This window comes from Pyxicephalus adspersus, chromosome 4 (genome assembly GCF_032062135.1).
Source record: "Pyxicephalus adspersus chromosome 4, UCB_Pads_2.0, whole genome shotgun sequence".
Taxonomy (NCBI): domain Eukaryota; kingdom Metazoa; phylum Chordata; class Amphibia; order Anura; family Pyxicephalidae; genus Pyxicephalus; species Pyxicephalus adspersus.
In genome coordinates, this window is record NC_092861.1 from 87,178,493 (window position 1) to 87,196,990 (window position 18,498).

Consider the following 18,498-nt stretch of genomic DNA (forward strand, 5'->3'; position numbering starts at 1 on the left):
ACCAACAGAGCAAGGTTCTACAGATGTCAACAAATAGGTTAATAGTCAGAAAACATTTTTTACTACCCAAAATTCTAAGGCAGGGGGTAGAAATTCAGCAAAACAGACACAAATTTAAATATAAAAAATGGAGATCTGAATAATAAGGTATTGCTTATTGCTAAGAGTATAGGACACATAAACTAAGGCCCCACAATTTGCCTGTCAGTGAAAAGAGTGAAAATCCTGCAGGCATTTTCTTTCTCACTGCTGGGCTGTGGGTGGCACCAATCTTTTCTGCTTTGACAGGGGCAGATACAAATAACTGAGGTTTTTTTTGTTCATTGTGCAGTATAGATTGAAACAACTGCCATTTTATTCTACAAAGTCTCTGATTTCAAAAAATATATATAATGGTTTAGGTTTTGAAAAATACAGGTGTAAAACTTTATTTTTTTTTACTTCTGCCGCTGTTTTTACTCGGTAGCCATACTCCCTGTCAATTTGTTGTTGCAGAACAGGAATCAATGAATTTTTTTTCCACACAATAAAAACAATTTTGTGAAGAATGGTTAGAAATGCTGTCAAGTTGTATTACTGTTTTTAGAGACATTGAAGAGATTTCCCCCTATTTGCTTCAGGTAACCAGTTCCAGATAAAATATGTTATTAGAACCAATTTTCTAAATAAAACACACAAAAACCATTTTAAAAGGTTACAGAGATTCTAATCTATTCCCACTTTATCCAAAGCTAAAAAATTCAACATGTTAAGTTCATGTACAGAGTTTTTACAATGTAGTTTTTTTTCCAATTACAGGCAACTTTAGGAAACAGCTAAAGTAGAATAAACAACATTTTTAAAAGCTGATTTAATAATGTAAAAATCATGTTCCATGACAGGAAAATGCACTTGTTAAGTTTCCTAATTTTTTAAACTTTTTGTGTTTAAATGGAAGGTAATGTACATGTTTTAGTTATTATGCTAGTAGACTGTTTTTTTTTCCAGTTAACTGCTTCTTCATAAAAACTTAAGTGACAGAAGAATAATTTTACCTTGTCTGTCTGACTATCCTGTGGTTGCCTCTCTTATCTCCATGTTAATTTTTAGATGCAGTGGCATCAAAAAATGTATGCACCTGTGTTAAAATGCCAGGTTTTTGATATGTAAAAAAATGTTTTGCTTTAAATCATTTTAAATCTTTTCCCACCTTTAATGTGATCTATAACCTACACAATTCAATTGAAAAACAAACATATATGTAAGAGGAAAAATAAGAAACATTTTTTTTTCAGTATTTTTATGCCAAAAGCGGTACATTTTTGTGCACGGAAATTCAATTTACATTGTAGGCCTTTAAATAAAAACACAAAAACCTGGTAAAACAGGATGCATAAAAATAGTGAAACCTGTAATTTAACTGTACAGTAGCATATAATATATATATAATATAATTATAAATATATAATAATATGATTACTTTCTACTGGATTCAATACAGTTATTTTGTATTGAATCCAATACAAAATTATCATAATTTCCTGCCACACTCCCTTGCACGCACCAACAAATGCACCAACGTCACCACCGGGAACTCCTGGGGAATGTCAGTGCACTCGCCAGCGGAAGATCAGAGGAAGAGGATGTGGCCCGAGGATGGGATCCGATGAGCAGGACGCTGATGGGACCAGGTAAGTGTTATTTCTTAATTTTTTTAGCTACTCCGAGTGTGGCTCGGGGTTACCGCTTTCAGCATAATTTTTTTTACCCTGAGCCACACTCGGGAATACAGCTCAGGGGGTTAAACTAATACTTTTGTCAATATTTGCCAACTCTTCCCTGCAAAAGTGCTGTAAATCTATCAGATTTAGGATTTAGGTCTGGGCTCAGGTTGGGCTATTGAAAAACTTAATTTTTTTTCTGGTGAAGCCATTCTTTTGTTGATTTTGATGTATACTTGGGGTCAATGCCATTCTGAAATTCCTTTTCATTTAAGGCTTTCTAGCAGAGGCCTGAAGGTTTTGGGCCAAAAGTGACTGGTATTTGTAAATGTTCATAATTCCCTCCACCTTGACTAAAACCCCAGTTCCAGCTGAAGAAAAACAGCCCCAAAACATAATACTGACACCATCATGATTCACCCTGGGGATAATGTTCTTTTGGTGATTACTCCAAATGTATCTTTTGAAATTGTGGCCACAAAGTTCAACCTTGGTCCCATCAAACACATTTTCCCAGATACTTTTGGAAAACTTAATGTATTTTTTTGCAAATTTTAGCCAGGCCTGGACGTTTCCTTTGTAAAAAAAGACTTTATCTTGCAACAGTAACTCAGTTCATATATCGCCAAGTGTGTGTGCACACTTATGCAACCAGCTTATTGTAGGATTTCATTTCTTATACTTTAACCCCAAACAGATTTTTTTTTCTCTTGAATTGTACAAGTTATTGATCACATTAAAGGTAGGAAATGTTTTGAAATGATTTATTGTAGTTTTTTATATAACAATAAAGCTGGCATTTTAACAGGGGTGTGTACACTTTTTATATCCGCTGTAATAGTGATGAAACCAAACACTCATACAAGAAATGATATTGTGTGCACACATAAGAAGTCCATTATCATCCAAATATAAATGTCAGTACATGTGTTCAAATTATTATACATAATGTCAAGGAGATTCAGTGGCTCTTGAGATCATGCTCTAGCTGGAAAAACAGAAAAGGAAATTGAATCACGTAAAGGTCACTACTGAACTGGTTTAGACAACTGCTTAATATACATCACTCCTGGGTCTGTCACTCACACTTTACTTCTATCCAAAGAAAGTATGCAGATGTAAAAAAAAAACAACAGTATCAGTTTGCCTAAAATGCTAAAAAAGTGATCATATATCTGGTATGTATTTTAAATTACTATAGTGTAAAACAGTATACTTGTTAAAGTATTGCCTAGGATGACACCCAGAATAAATTAACAAAATATTATGTAAAGGAAATAGGAGAATGGACATGAAAAAGTATGATTACAGTAATATACTCCCATGGGATTAAACAACTGCAGGGCTTTGTGGCAGCACAGCTTCATCTACCTAAATGCTCAGGTAATGTTACCAGTTCTTGTTTGATCTTGGAGCAATAACATAGGAGAAACAAAACAAAAAGAAAATAGGATTCTAAAAACAAGGGAAGCCTCCAAATGTTTAAAATTAATCAAACACATTGAGCATATTTTTATGTACCTGTAAATTACAGGAAGCATTTCTATTTTAGTTTTGTAAGCTTACATAGCAGAAAAAAAGTATGGGGTTGCCTGCAAAATGTTAAATGTTGGCACAAAATAATATCAAATAGCACAAAAACAGGGTTTACTGCAGCTAAAAGTTTGACCTTCAGTAACAAAAGGGGCAGCAAATTCATGTTCTAAAGAAAAAAAATGAAAGTTTTTTTTCATAGTTTGTGCCAATACCTGTTTCCAGAATGTATATGCAAAAATCTGTATATTGCATGGTACATCTATCTGTTATACAGATTTGTTTTTTACTGAGTGGTAGAGAAAAATGCATACTTTAAATATCTCAACAGTCCAGAGTTGATGATGCTGAATAAAGTTCATATACCTACCGCAAAGCAAAATCATCAATATACCCTGATGAATATACAAAGTAATTTACCGTCTTCAGCTATTCTAAACTTATATAAAAAAACACAAATTTCTGATTGTTTTTTTGTTACCATAGAGATGATCTAGTTTGCACTTTTATTTCTTTTATACACAATACTGCTTTAGGCTTTGTTTCATACTTTCGACTATATACTATGTACAATGCTTATTCGTTTATATGGTTTGTACATTATGCAGTCTTCACCTTGCTCATTTTATCATCTTGTCACCATTCTGTACCAAGCACTTGTAATATAAATTGCTTTATAACTCAGAATCCACATCAAACAAATTATAGATATGACCTTGGGTTTCTCCTTTAGGCATGTAAAATGCTTAAATGATTACAAAAGAGAATCTGCAAACAATCGTTTGCTAAGAGGTCTCTTTTTTAATTGTGAGAAGCTTCTTTTTATCTGCGTGCCAACCTGGAAGCTATACATGAAAACAGGCCTGGCAGAAGCACTCAGCTGGCACATGTGACCTGGTGTTTGGAATTATTCCCAGTTGCTATTGTCACAAGTCAAAATAGTTATGATATACTCAGTTCTAATACATACATATACATATATATTTAGCTACTTGAATTGTATTTTTATATCTAGACAAATGTGTCATATTAAGGTGGAATACATTGTGCCTGATTTAATAAAGCTCTCCAATGGAGACCTGGAGAAGATACACTTTTATCAGTGAACCTGGGTCATCCAGCAAATTTGGAATGGATTTCTTTCATTCGTCATTGCTATTTATTTGTTAGTAAATGTTTTCAATCCTGGACAAGATCCATCCCAGGTTTGCTGGATCACCCAACTACACTGATGAAAATGTATCCTCTCCAGCCTTGGAGTGCCTGAATGAAGATCTGTCTACTATAGCCATCAGTTTATATTTATTATTATTATTATTATTATTATTATTAGTTTATTTTCTTATTTGAACTGACTACATGACAGAGAGAAGCTGTCTGGTCTTTATACCAGATGCTTTTGCAGAAGGTTGTATAGATGAGGTGGGAAAATTTCCTTTACTTCTTGTCAACGTCCTTTACTTACATTTACCAGGAAATGAGAGAAAATGTCTCCTGGGTAATCAACTTTTTGTTACAAGAAGTTGTCTCTAGAACAAGTTTCCTTACTGAAGTATTTTCTCTCCCTTGGTATTCTGATGACAATTGAATTTACCCTAACTTTCTGTTTAGTGATAATGGTCAACAAGATAAGATTTTATTCTCCCTGTCAGAGACACAGACTACAATAAAAAAAATGTTTTGCCTTTTTATACATTTAAACTTTGGATTCAGTTTCACAACAGGTACAAGAAATTGTCTCAGAATAACCTTAGAATCCTTTCATACCATTGTCTTTCCATTAGGAGCTATCAGTAGAGGACCGCAGTCAACATGAGTAGGAATGAGCAAAACTGAAAAATAATTTTTCTAAAATTTCTGCAACAATATATTTTAATAAATAAATATAAATTTTCTAAATTTACAATTGTTTTTGGAAATAATAAAGTTCACAGGTCACTAAAATGTTTAAATAATATTTTATGGAAAACCTATTCCTTACCTACCCTTTTTTTTTCTATACCATGTCCTCACCAAGCTCCCTGACCGCTCCAAGGATGTTTATAGACTATGCAATTAACATGAAAATTTGCCAGGTGGCTTTTAAAATGTTTTCCTGACTATAAATTTTTTTTACAGAAAAACTACATACTCTTTTAATTTCTGTTTTTTTTTGGTCATCCAGCTATCACAAATTGGCCCTTGTCTCTCAAATTGTTTCTTTGGGCTATTTTCCAGCTTCCCACATTTCATATTATCTTTAATACCTTACTGTTTACTTGCAGACTAATATAACCTATCCCTTGATGGCGGCCTTTGTAACAAGAGCACATCACCTCCTATATTGTATTAGAATAAATACAAATGTGAGACAATAACATTTGGACAATGTTTAACAAACCAGCAGAGGCCTTGACCTTTGGGTGATTTTTTACTCTATTAATAAATCTTCAACACCTTAAATGTTGTGAGAACCCTCAAAAGCCCAACACCTGTACTGGACCTTCTGCTCTACAATGAAATAATAATTTTAAAACATGATATATTTAGGAGGGTGAAAAAAAGATCTAGAATTAAACTTTTATGAACAGTGGTCAAATGGTACATTTTGTAAATATATTGTGTTACTGTTATTCTGTATATAACAGTTGCCTAAAAACACACTCATGGCTTTCTTTTTTTTATAGGCCTGTGACTGTGGTGTTCCAGGATCTCTTAGTACACAATGTAATCCAGACACAGGTTGCTGTTTCTGTCATCCAAACTTCTCTGGGGACAAATGTACCAGCTGCAGGGTAGGATACAGGAATTACCCAAAGTGTATCAGCTGTGACTGTGAATTGGCAGGAAGTAAACCGGAAAGCTGTGATCAAGAGACAAAGAAATGTTCATGTGAAGAGAAGGGACAATGCAGCTGTAAGGTAAGACGAACAGGTGATGTGAAATTGTACATGTTTAAATGCCTTTATTTACAATGGTGTTTAGCACCTTGTTAGTACATGTATATCAAAATATACAACTGCACCTATACAGTTTTCACAATAGCTTTTTCTGTATTTGTAAAAACAGGCTACAAGAAGATAGTAAAAGATGATAATCTGTAGCATACCAGCAGGGTTTTCATTGTAAAATGATTATCATTAAACAGCATTTAGGGACTTTAGTGATGAATGCATTTTGTTAAGAATAACACAGCACCTAAAGGAAAGATATGCATACAGATCTTACTTGGCTGCCAGAAGCAAATGCACATATAAAATGCTTTCTAATAATACTTTAAACACACAGCTATAATTTGGACACTGGCCAGATAGATAAATGATACCACACTTGTTTTTACATAAAGAGCTTTTCCCATTTTCTATTGAAAAAAATAAACTTAAGTACAGCTTCAGTTTTTTAAAGATGAACTACATCTTTACCATTTTTTTTGCATGCTTGTAGTTAGTACTACAACACTGTTAGTCTTATCTCCTTGTGAACTGGTACTTCCACACAACAAGCATTAGAGGATGCAGAAGATATATTGAGCAAACAGCATATGTTGTCTATTGGACTACAATGATAATCCAGCTCACTCCTCCCCATCTGTGCTGTCCTGCACCACCTTACCCCAAAACTATTTACTTTCTGTCCTGTCAGTCACTCAATCTCAAGTTAATGTTTGAGTGTTTCCTAGGGTAGCCTGTTGTAATGGCTGTTTGTCCAGGAATGTCTATGTGTTGATACAGTGTGTGAGAAGGAGTGCTGATAACTGAGACATTACCTGTCTTTGTTCAGTTTACTGTTCTTCTGTCATGGTGTTTATTCCACACAAAGACTTTTTTAAAAACTTACACTCAGTGGAATCATAAAGCAGTTAAAGTGAGCTATGGAGCTTTGACTTGTTATTTAATCTGCTGTCAGCAGTGGCAGAGGATAACTTTTAAAGAAAAGGAAAAAACGTTTTTAAACAAGTGTGTGTGGGAGTGTGAAGGAGAAGGGTATGGAGCACGTTTTAGATTTGCCCAGAGTTCAGGGTTAGTAAGGTAGAGAATGAGTTTTAAAGCGTTTTCTGCACACTATAATATTCAGAATTCATGCTGCACACGTGGTAGAAATAAGTAGACTGTAATTTATCCTCTGAGATAACTGTAGCATTTTAAGTTTTGAGAGCAGTAAAGATATCCCTCATTGTTTCACCTTCACGAACACATCCCATTTCTGAATCTGGCACAGACTTTAGACTCCTCCTCGTGGCCCCTTGTAATGATGTCATTTGGATTAGAAATGGTGTCAGAGGGTCTATATATAGCTGTATAAATGTCTGGTTGTTCATCATTTTGACTGTTGCAGGTGTTCATAGTTTCACATGCCAGATTTTTCTGAGGAACTGAATGTTGATAGGCAAGAAGCACTGAACAGAAACATCTTTCCTGTTGGCCGATATTTGTGTATGCACAACAACTTCAGAATATTTATTTGTGGTGGAAACTTGTACACAGAATGCATAAAAGAAATAGAATAGGAGAAAAATGGCACCAAAAAGTTGAAAATAGGAAAAATGAGAAAAGAATGAATTAAGCCAAAAAGCTAAATTAAGGTAGAGAAAATGCACAAATTCATAGAGAAATGAATGCCAAAGAGCTAAGCCACCTGAAGAGGATGCAGGTTTTGCAGGATCAAGGGTACTAAGTACTAAGTTTTAAAAGGAAGGTTCAATTTTCACTTTGCTTAGTGAATGCTGTGAACATTTACATGACAAGAATTCTCAGAAACATACATAAAATTTAAAAAATGTAGAGGTATATTATACCTATTATAGGCTGAGCAGATAAAAATTGCATCTTTGGAGACCATTTAGGTATATTTTTCTACAGCCTTCAGTGGAGAACTGAGCTTTTTTCTAAAGTTTCCATCTGCTTGGTCACTAAAATTTTTCATTTAGTTGTTAGTTTTTTTTGTGTAAAGGTTCAACTGATATGTCAATATATTGCATATTAATTCAGAAACAGGCTCATTTTTCAAATGACAGCTAAAAAACAAAGCGTTTAACCAGGACAAGATGACCTATCAAGTATGCCTAGCTAAACATTAATAGTAATTTTGACCAAAAGACGTAACTGCTAAAGATGCTACTTGATTGTATAACTCCCAAATCTTCAGTTTTCACTTTGACTTTTCTGTTAGACCAAAATAATTTTTGTCAAGATGTCATGGTTTTTAAATATTCACTTTTTTTTGCTTTTCACAACTTCAGAACAAAATGTAAGTGATGTATATATACTTTTTTTTAAGGAAGATGGTGTTGTCTACCAATAAATATATTATTTTATGTATGTTACTATTTTGAAAATAAATATAAAATAGAAATGTATACTTTTTCTAGTTTTACATGATAAAGTACAAGTTGGTCATTTTTTGATTAGAATGGTGGGGTTGTCTGTAAATTTTTCACTGCTACCACAGGCTACAGTAGAGAGACTTGCCGCCCAAGGACTGGGAACCTTTGGTCTCATGGCAAAATAAAAAAGTGGCCCTTTCATGATAGGGATGGATTTCTTTAAACAAAGTAAAGTTTATTTTGCAAAGTGTGCCATGGTGCCATGATGATTGGTTGGCAAATGAGCAGCATGGTGGCTTAGAGGTTAGCACTCTGGCCTTTGCAGCGCTAGGTCCCAGGGTGAAATCTCGCCCAGGACTCTGGGTTCTTCCCATGATTCTGTTGGTTTCCTTCAAGTACTCTGGTTTCCTCCCAAATTCCAAAAACATGCAGGTAAGGTAATATGTCGGCGCTATATAAATACTGTGTAATAATATCAATAGTGAAACGTGGGTGTTCCTAAAGCACACGTACATGGTGCACTTTTCTACACATCTTCTAGTGTCAACTTCACTGCAAAGGAATTTAAGTTAAGTCCTGTTCTAAATACTGCTACATTTACTTTTAGTCCACAGCCTATGCTATCCCTTTGGGTATCTGTACAGTACTGCACCACTACTTCTTCTACTGCTTTGAAATGTATTACAACAATTCTACATTTGCGTCTTTTTAATATGTATTTGGACACATATAAAAAATCCAATGTTCTCAATGAATGTCTCTGCAGGGCTCTTTTATCGAATAGCCTCTGCTATTTTTGTGTGCTCAATGTATGTCATCTTACCTAAAATAATGCTAATAAAATCTATTGTAAACACACTGTAAGGACATTCATAATGTTCCATTATAGGGAAAGTTTTAGTTTGCTTATCTTTGGGGTTTTTTACATGATTTGAATATTTCAGGCAAAATTGTTTTCTTTATATTTTATAAATGAACAAGTCTGCATGACAAACATTTCTCTCTTGGCTTTTACATTTGGAATTGTGAATAATTGTGACTAATGTTATATATTAGGTATAACTCTTTCCAATTGTAAAGGAAAGAGATGTGCTTGCCATGGAGCAAAATTGAACATTTACTACTGTCAACCTTTACCCAGTGGGGTCATGTGTTTGGGGTGAGTATGCAAGGAAGATTCCTGACAGCTGACATCTATTCACTGAATAGTGCAGTAAGGACAAATGCATGATTTTACAGGCTGGGGTTTTCAAAAATTTACACTTGATGGAGTGGCTGAAAATACAACAAAATGGGTGTTTTATCCATCTACTTTGCTGTGGTTTGGACAAAGTAGGGCGTAAGGCTACACTGAAAAGTTTGTGGTAGTTAAATAAGCCCCGTTGGTAATAACATTGGCAGCAATTATAACCCACAGCATTGGTGCAAGTGCTAGCAGTGATAATTTACATCTTGTCACCCATCCTATTGTGTGTGAAATTCCCCCACTTACTAGATTGTAAGCTCTTTGGGGCAGGGTCCTCTCCTCCTGTATCACTGTCTGTATTAGTCTGTCATTTGCAATCCCTATTTAATGTACAGCTCTGCGTAATATGTTGGCGCTATATAAATCCTGTTTAATAATAATAATCTTGTGTAAGAATTATTAATAACACCTAAAAAGTACCACCTTTAAGCAATATTAACCTCCAGCAAGTATAGGGGTCTGCAATGATAACTCCCAACAAGTATACGGCTCAACAACGATAATACCACCAAGTTTCAGGGCCAACATTAGCCCCCAATAAGTGTCAAAATCAGCAATGGTAACTTCCATCTAATTCTGGGGCTAGTACAAACCGTCAGTAACTGTCAAGGCCAGCAATAACCCTCAACAAGTGTTGAGGGCCAGCAATGATAATCCTCAGTAATAACCCTCAGTAGTTGTTAGGGCCAGAAATAATCACTAACCCAGCAATAACCTCCTGACTTGCTAACACTTGCCTAGCAGTATCTCAATCCCGAGGTTGCATATCTGCAGCCCACCTTGGTACTTGCTTTCCTCTCAACATTCCTGCTGACTTCTCTGCTGTCTGTTCTCCTCCCGGATTCACCTCCATTTGTGCCCTCCTTGCTTCTCCCTCCCTCTGGCTGGGATGAGTATCATCATTCTCCCAATGGGTGCTGAAGGTAGTTAGTCAGATTCAGTTGCACATATTCCTGTAATGTTGAAGATGTTTAGCAGTTTTTTCATGTCACTTCTTCAGCTTAATTAGGAAAATACCCCAGCTTTTATATCCACAGTACAAACACCTTAATCCATTCACTATAGAATGTGACAGCACAATATTTCAATTTCATAATTCTATCCCTGGTGTCAGGGAGTCTGCATAGGTATTTGCAACCAAACCATTAATAGTTAATAAACTGTGATTATGATAAAAGTGTTTTAGCAAAAACATTTAAAAAAAATTGTACCTGGAGTATTCTTCATGGAATAGATTGTTGGCGGTTTTATGCTATTCTAATAGATTTAAAGTAGGTGCATATTTTATTGAAATAAATAGTAGACTCTTGGTTTGAAATCTTTTCCCTTATGTATTTCATCTTGTCAGAACATTACTTATGTCAGCTTCTAAAGTAAAATATGTCCTGTCTGAAATGTTAACACAACCTAAAGGTTTGACAATATTTATTTTATAATGGTTTCCTGTGTATTTCTGATTCACCAGGCGTACTGTTGTTAAACGATAAAGGATGCATGTATATGGATAACAATAAACAGTGGAGTCTGGTAGATTTGAAGTAGAATGTCACATAGACTTAAGAGATTCCATCTCATTGCTGTCTGTAGCATTGTGATAAGGCAGTTGCCTATACTCTGCATGATGTTAAATAGAAATCACTCAGCATCAGTACTGTTCATGTGGTTCCACTGAATGTTCAAATACCCTTCAATTTCAAGCAGCATCAACCCATGTTTTAAATTCATAGCAAATCCTATGAAACGTGTACTAAGCTCTTACAGTAGAGTGTGCTTTTCAATATTTCAGGATTTTCTTAGTTATAATTCATTGCTTTGAGCACACATATCAAAATCATATAGCTAAACTGCAGAAACTGCATATATTATTATTATTAAAAATAATAATAATATATTATCCTTATCAATTACTTATAATAATGATATTAAAATGAAGACAGTGATATGATGTAATAATAATATATTAACAAAATATAAAATAATAATATAATATGAAAAAACATATTATAATGAAAACAGTGATGTGAATAAAAAAATAGTTAATGTTGTGTTAATGTGTGTTCAATGTGAAAGCAACACTTTAAGTAATGATAAGACATATGAAGTTTTGCTTACTAAAACTTACTTAATACTAAAAAAAATTGTATGTGTTATTAACTGTGTAAGTGTTATTGGTCAAAGTGGTATGTAAAAAAAAAAGTCAGCAGGGATAAAATAAATGATTTACCATAGCCTAAATCAGTTAACACTTGAGTTTTTTATCAATAAGGTTAAAGCCATTACAAAGGTCAAATAAATGCACATTTTTTTATATAATGGCTTAATTAATCATAATTATCCAAAATCCTTGCACCTACTTACACTCTACTTAGCCTGTGTGTGCTATACTAAAATCTTGAATAAAATATTATTAGGTTGTGACTTTCATGTTGTCATGTTTTGTTGGCACAAAAAGGAGGTGTAGCAAGCAAAGTAGGCCAATGTGCCTCATTGACTGGCGGGCATGATGAAAGGTTGGTGGTCTGAGAGGTCATAATTTTATTTTTAAATCTTCCAGCATCCACTTTCTTCCAACTCTTGGCATTTGGTCACATGAGATTGGGAGCTGCAAACAAAGGTGCTGTTATCACAGATCTGTACAGGTTGATATATATGCCCAACATATGTCACTAACTTCTGGTCCTGCAATAAATAATGTCCAACTAATGACAAGCCCTTTGTCAGGGTGATAACACTGGCCTGGGAAAGGAAATGCCACCCTGTTCTCTAGCTCAGAACCTCCAACCCAACCTCCACCCCCCATAAGGTTATCTGATAGAGAAGTCAGATCTGCATAGTGCAGGCATGACCAAAGTCCGTTCCGTGTTCAGATTTCCACTGGCCCACAGCCTCTGTCAAAAAATCAATGATATGCGGCCCGCCAGCAATACTGACCACAGTAGAAAAAAAGACGCGTACAAAAGAGCTATTTTATATTTCATTACAGTTGATCATCGCCTTGCAATTATCGGCCCGCTACTCGGTGGGCATAATTGGCAGAACAGGAGTCCCCATGTGTGCACTGGGAATCCCCTACGTCATTATAGTGGGCATGTGCTGTGCAGGACCCACATGGACCACGCCCACTCTGATTCCAAGAATGTGCCCTGCACGGTGCCCGCACTGAGACTGGACTCCGCGCAGACCATGCCCACACTAATCCTGTATGTGCTGAATGGTCCGCCCCCACACATTTTCATCTCACTAAATCTGGACATTTTTGCTAAAAGTTTGGACCCCCCCGGCATAGTGACTAACTTGTAACAAATAAAAAAGATTTGATGATACAAAAATGCTAATGCATTGCCATATGTGGCTTACTGTAATGTTACATTTTTTATTATGGCACAGCTAGAAAGGGGTGACTTAGGTTAAGTAATAAATCTGATGATGGCAGAAACAGTTATAAAAAAATACATTTTCAGTTACCTTTACTCCAATGTATAAAAAAGTGAATCATGTCACCGACAAGTTCCTGCAGTTAGCATATGGCCATACTTCTAGCACTACCATTTTAAAAAGGCCTTTCAGATTTTAGGCATTTTATTGTTGCTGCTGTCTGTTTCTTGTGTACTGCCTTACCAGTAAATTGTATAAAGCATCATTTTCCGTTCACAATTACTGCCATATTTTTAAAGCTGGCACAGTAACATTAAATTTGCATTACAGTTAAGATTAAATGGTGAATGCTATATCATTGCTTTGTAAGTTATGTGCTTTTGAGTCTAAACAGAATGACCACTTATTTGGATGAGATCCTAATTATTTTCTGTCTTTAGGGATTTTTATAAGGTTCATTAATGCACTGACATCTGTAATATGGAAACTAATTATGTAAAGCCATACTTCAGCTATTCTATATTCACGTACATATTTGATTTTTCTGAAACATTGCAAGTAAGCTGTTTGCTAAGCAAGAGACATCATTTTGTTCTACTTAGCCTGTGAAGTGTCTCTTTTGCAGATAAATGTGGAAGGGGTCCACTGTGACAGATGCAAACCCAGCACTTTTGGACTTCATGTAGGGAATCCACTTGGTTGCAGCAGCTGCTACTGCTTTGGCCTCACTACCCAGTGTACAGAAGCAGATGGACTAATCCGAATGTGGGTGAGTAGGAAACTGTTGAGCCATATAATACCATAATGTGGGTTCCTGCTGGTGTATTTTAGTAAAACATGCTGAAGCTGCTAATACATGCCAAGACATTCAATATACTGTTCTGATTACTTACTTTGTTCTGCCTAACAAGTAATATTCTAGTCTGCTCAATAACAGCATTTAAAAGAACAGAAGGGAACAATGAATATCATAAATTCAATATTAGTAATAATCTGCATAAATACTGCTGGAGTTCATCTTCATCATCTTCAACATGAAGATACATTATGTACTAGACATGAACTAATACGGCAAGGACAGTTGTATCCAAAATACTTACATATAAACCAATGAAAATCATTCATTCTCCTACATCCCTGTGCATAAAATCAAACTTTTTTAAGCATTTAAATAGTTAAACAATATTAAGTGTTCACTCATCATTCATAGGTAATGTGTATCCATGTTAACAAAGAACTTGATTTTTCTTTTCTTGATGACTATATAAGAGACTCTTCAAGAACTAACTTCTCTCTAGCAAGTCCTCAGGAACAGCAAAATAGTAATGACATCTAGTACTAAAAGTCCTGAATGATCTCATACTGATGATATAAAGTTTTTAAACTACTAAACAAGAGTGCCTAGCCAGTAGGAACACTGAAATACTGGAAATATATTGAAACATTTTAGGACATGAGAGAAAAGGTACATGTTTAGGTACATTCCTATAAGGCTCACTAAAAGATAGAAAACTATATATTTTAAAACCAATTATTCATCAAAAATTGTATTAATGATCATTTTCATATACTTTCTGTAACAGAACTACCATCCTGTAACAGTGGATTTAAATACAGAGCAGTGCAAATATCAGTACTTGCACAAATAGCAATAAGCAATCAAATTAAGTAGATTTGACAAGGTGATTTTGCTGCACATAATCCTAAATAAGAACGTTTGTTAAAAAAAAAAAGAGCTGTAAAACATGAATTTTTTTTTTATTTGATTTGATTCTTTTCTGGTTTTGTTTTTCTAGCTGTCACTGAAGCCTGATCAGACAGTGCTCGAACTAACTGACTTTACCCTGCAGCATCGGACCACAAAAGGGGTATTTTTCCAACATCCAGAAATCATAGCGTTTATTGATCAAGTAAAGCAAGACCTACATTCAGAACCATTTTATTGGAAACTGCCAAAGCAGTTTGAAGGTCGAAAGGTAAATAGGACATGATGGCTTTCAAGTATCACATTTCTTTTTAGATTTAATTAGATTACAATTCATTTCAAAATGGGTTCCTGCTTCTTCAACAAAAATATAATCACATTGTATAACTTATAGCTGTTTTACAACATTCTTTCTTTATAGAAGAAGGAAAGGGAAATGCCAGTGACAACAACAAACACAATATACATCAGATAGAGCCAACAATATTTGCAAAGATATATCTAATTCCCCCAATGTTTACATTGACCAGTAAAGCCATGAGGGAGAACACTTAATTCATATACAACTCATACCCACTGAAGTCTTACATATCATCTTGTCCAAAATGGCACTGGGATATTTTTTAAATATTACTCCCTCTTTTCCCCAAATGGGTTCCAAGCCACTCTTTAATAAAGAAAAGACACTAGCATCTTAATGAGTCTACTATAGCAGTACACATGAGATGACTCAGATGTCCAGACAGAATATTTTATCACATGAATTTACTAGTTCAAGGTTTATCCCAGGTCAGTGATCAAGAGAGTTGGGGACTCATAGGTCATGTGAAGCCTGTAAAGCAGAGACATCTGGTAACAATGTTTGCACCATCTGAAGAGCCCTTGGGGGGAAACAAACGCTGTGAAAAAGTCTGATTAAATAGCTACAAATATTGAAAGTGGGTACTTCCACTCCAAGAATGGGTCAGTTCCAAGAATGTCCAGAAGTGCCACAAGTACAATAAGACACAAGAAAAAAACTGTAGTAATATCCACACAATCAAGGAACATAATAATAATAGGGGAATTTCTGTAAGGAAGTCTAAATATTCAAATGTTTTATTATTCATAAATGCTACAAATATAGTAAGATGCTGTGACCAGGTCAGATAGTTTAGCCAATAATTAGGCACCAATGACCACAGGAAATTTCACACTCCACATACATACATTATTTCATGCTCAAAGGGCCTATAGCTATTGTCTTCTAGGAGGTTACCCTGTGGGGAATGGGTGGTGTTAAAGTAAGAGATTGCCAATCATCAAAATGTAGGAGCTTAGAAAGCAAGTTGCCTCTGATTTACATATGATTAAGCAAATGGGGAAAACCCAGTAAAAAGTGGCCCTGGCCTCCTTTATTTTTTTCAATAACAGATTAAGGGTATACTTCATCTGACATGTTTTAGGATACATTTTATAAGACAATTATATGGACTCCATTTAGATCCACCAGACCCTTCTCCCAGGACACCTTAATAATGTCTTCTTTAATATTATAAAGTGCATTCTATGGAGAACATTATGAGGGCCAGTCTATGTCTGGTTAAAAAAACATGCTATTGTGTCATAAAGGGAATCAGCTTGAAAGTTCTAAAGAATGTCACATAGACAGATATTATTTCTTTGGAACTTGTTTTCATAATTATCTATAGATAACTGATGGAACACTAGATGTTGGGAGTGGAAGTATCTGCCCCTTTCTAGTTGTAAGATTCTATGTGCCAAACCAAATGTTTACACCACCAAAGTATTACCTTTCTCTGCATCCTTGGCTATGTCCAGTTTAACCTCAAGAAAGGCCACCTGAGGAACTTTTAACTGTGTAGCAAGGACGCTAATTTAGATCTAGTAGGCAGGGCATGTAACAGGGTCTTAAATCACAGTCCCCGGAGATGCCCACATGCTGTGAGAGAAGGCCAAACTGACGAATAACAAGCACAAATGCTTTGAAACTTTATGTGGCCTAAAGGAAAGTGGCTCTGGAGTCTTGTGGGCATGCTTAAACACTCCTCACCAGTTGGGATCCTTTCATTGAGAATGCCTGCCAGTTGCATTCATCTGATCCTGTTTGGGGATGACAGGTAGATTTTTAGGGCCTAATTTATGAAAGCTCTCCAAGGCTGGATACACTTTCTCTAGTGAAGCTGGGTGATTCAGCAAACCTGGAATGGATCTGGTCCAGCATTGAAAACATTTGCTAACAAATAGTTAATGACTCCATTTCAGGTTTTCTGCGTCAACCAGGTTCACTGATGAATGTGTATCCTCTCCCGCCTTGGGGAGCTTTCATAAATCAGGCCCATTGACCTTGCCTCAGGGATGCATGCAAATTTCTTTTTTTCAATTATAAATTGGTTTAGTGTTTAGTGTTAGTGTTGATTGTTATACCATTCTCTATCCCTGTGTTTTGATGTTGCAGTTTGGGGTACATATTAAAAATTATTTTCACTTACTTTCTTCCTTTCTCTTTATCTTCTATCCTCTGTCCCTTGACTTTTCATTTAATTGTATTTATTTATTTATACATTTTTGGGATACTTTGTAGTAAGAGCTTTGGTATTTAATAATGCACACTTTTTAGTAAAGAAGCGCTAGCATTGTTTTTTGCTCTTTAAGATGCAGTAACATACTGCTCTTTTGGGGGTAAACTGAATCACTATTTAAAACAAAATTAAAATGAATTCATTGTACTCATTTTACTTGCTTAGAATATAGATTTTATTTTTGTTCTATGTTTTGTTTTCCCGATAGCTTTAAAGTTTCATTAATCACATCAAATGTGCAATTAAATACAGAAGTGCTATGCCTAATGTGCCTATGGGCAAAATGTGTTACTTTAAAAGTTTTTGTATTATGTGTTTTTTAAAGGGCTGTTATTTTGTTAGTTTTGTCAGTGACTAATGTTGAGGAGTGCAGAAGAAAATAGACAAAGATAAGTTCAGTGAAGTTGGAATGCGTTTAACATATTAAAGAGCTGCTTAAACTTAATCATGCTTTGCTTTTTTTTTTTTTTTTATTTAGTACGTAGTGTTTAGTGTTTTAGTTATCACTAAAGTGTATTGCTAGTAGAAAAGCAGTAGTGTGTAGGCAAATTGAGCAAGTATAGGAAAAACTTTTACCACATTATTTGGTTGATTTATAATTTAATCTGAATTATTGGTAGGTTTCACAAAAAGAGCAATTTCCCCTCCTTCCAATCCAAACTCCCCACTTCTTTCTGAGTCTAAAGGAAGATTTCCATTTTGCTTCTAGGAAAGGCTGCACAAATCTTTTATTTGCTCAGAATCTTTTTCTACGTATTTCTACATTTTTATAAAAACAAAATATAATTGAACTGAATTTGTTTTTACACTTGTCAAGCTCATCTTTAATGTTTTTCTTTTTCTTCACATTACAGTTAACAGCTTATGGTGGAAAGTTGAAATATACCATCTATTTTGAAGCCAGAGAAGAGACTGGCCCTTCAGCCTATGAGCCTCAAGTGATTATTAGAGGTGGCCCCTCTGCAAACCAAAGGATAATTGTAAGACACATGCCTGACCCCCAAAATGGTCAGCTAACTAGACATGATGTTGACATGACAGAGGTAACATTTTAT

General features: G+C 35.0%; 1 protein-coding gene across 1 annotated transcript in view; it reads left to right on the forward strand.

The window, feature by feature from the left end:
- The window catches only part of LAMA2 (laminin subunit alpha 2), a 405,950-nt gene that overhangs the window by 242,835 nt on the left and 144,617 nt on the right, over positions 1 to 18,498 (forward strand). Inside the window, exons 23-26 of the mRNA XM_072410219.1 lie at positions 5,900 to 6,133; positions 13,782 to 13,925; positions 14,953 to 15,132; positions 18,298 to 18,486. Coding sequence (XP_072266320.1) covers positions 5,900 to 6,133; positions 13,782 to 13,925; positions 14,953 to 15,132; positions 18,298 to 18,486 — 747 coding nt within the window. The remainder of the gene's footprint in view (positions 1 to 5,899; positions 6,134 to 13,781; positions 13,926 to 14,952; positions 15,133 to 18,297; positions 18,487 to 18,498) is intronic.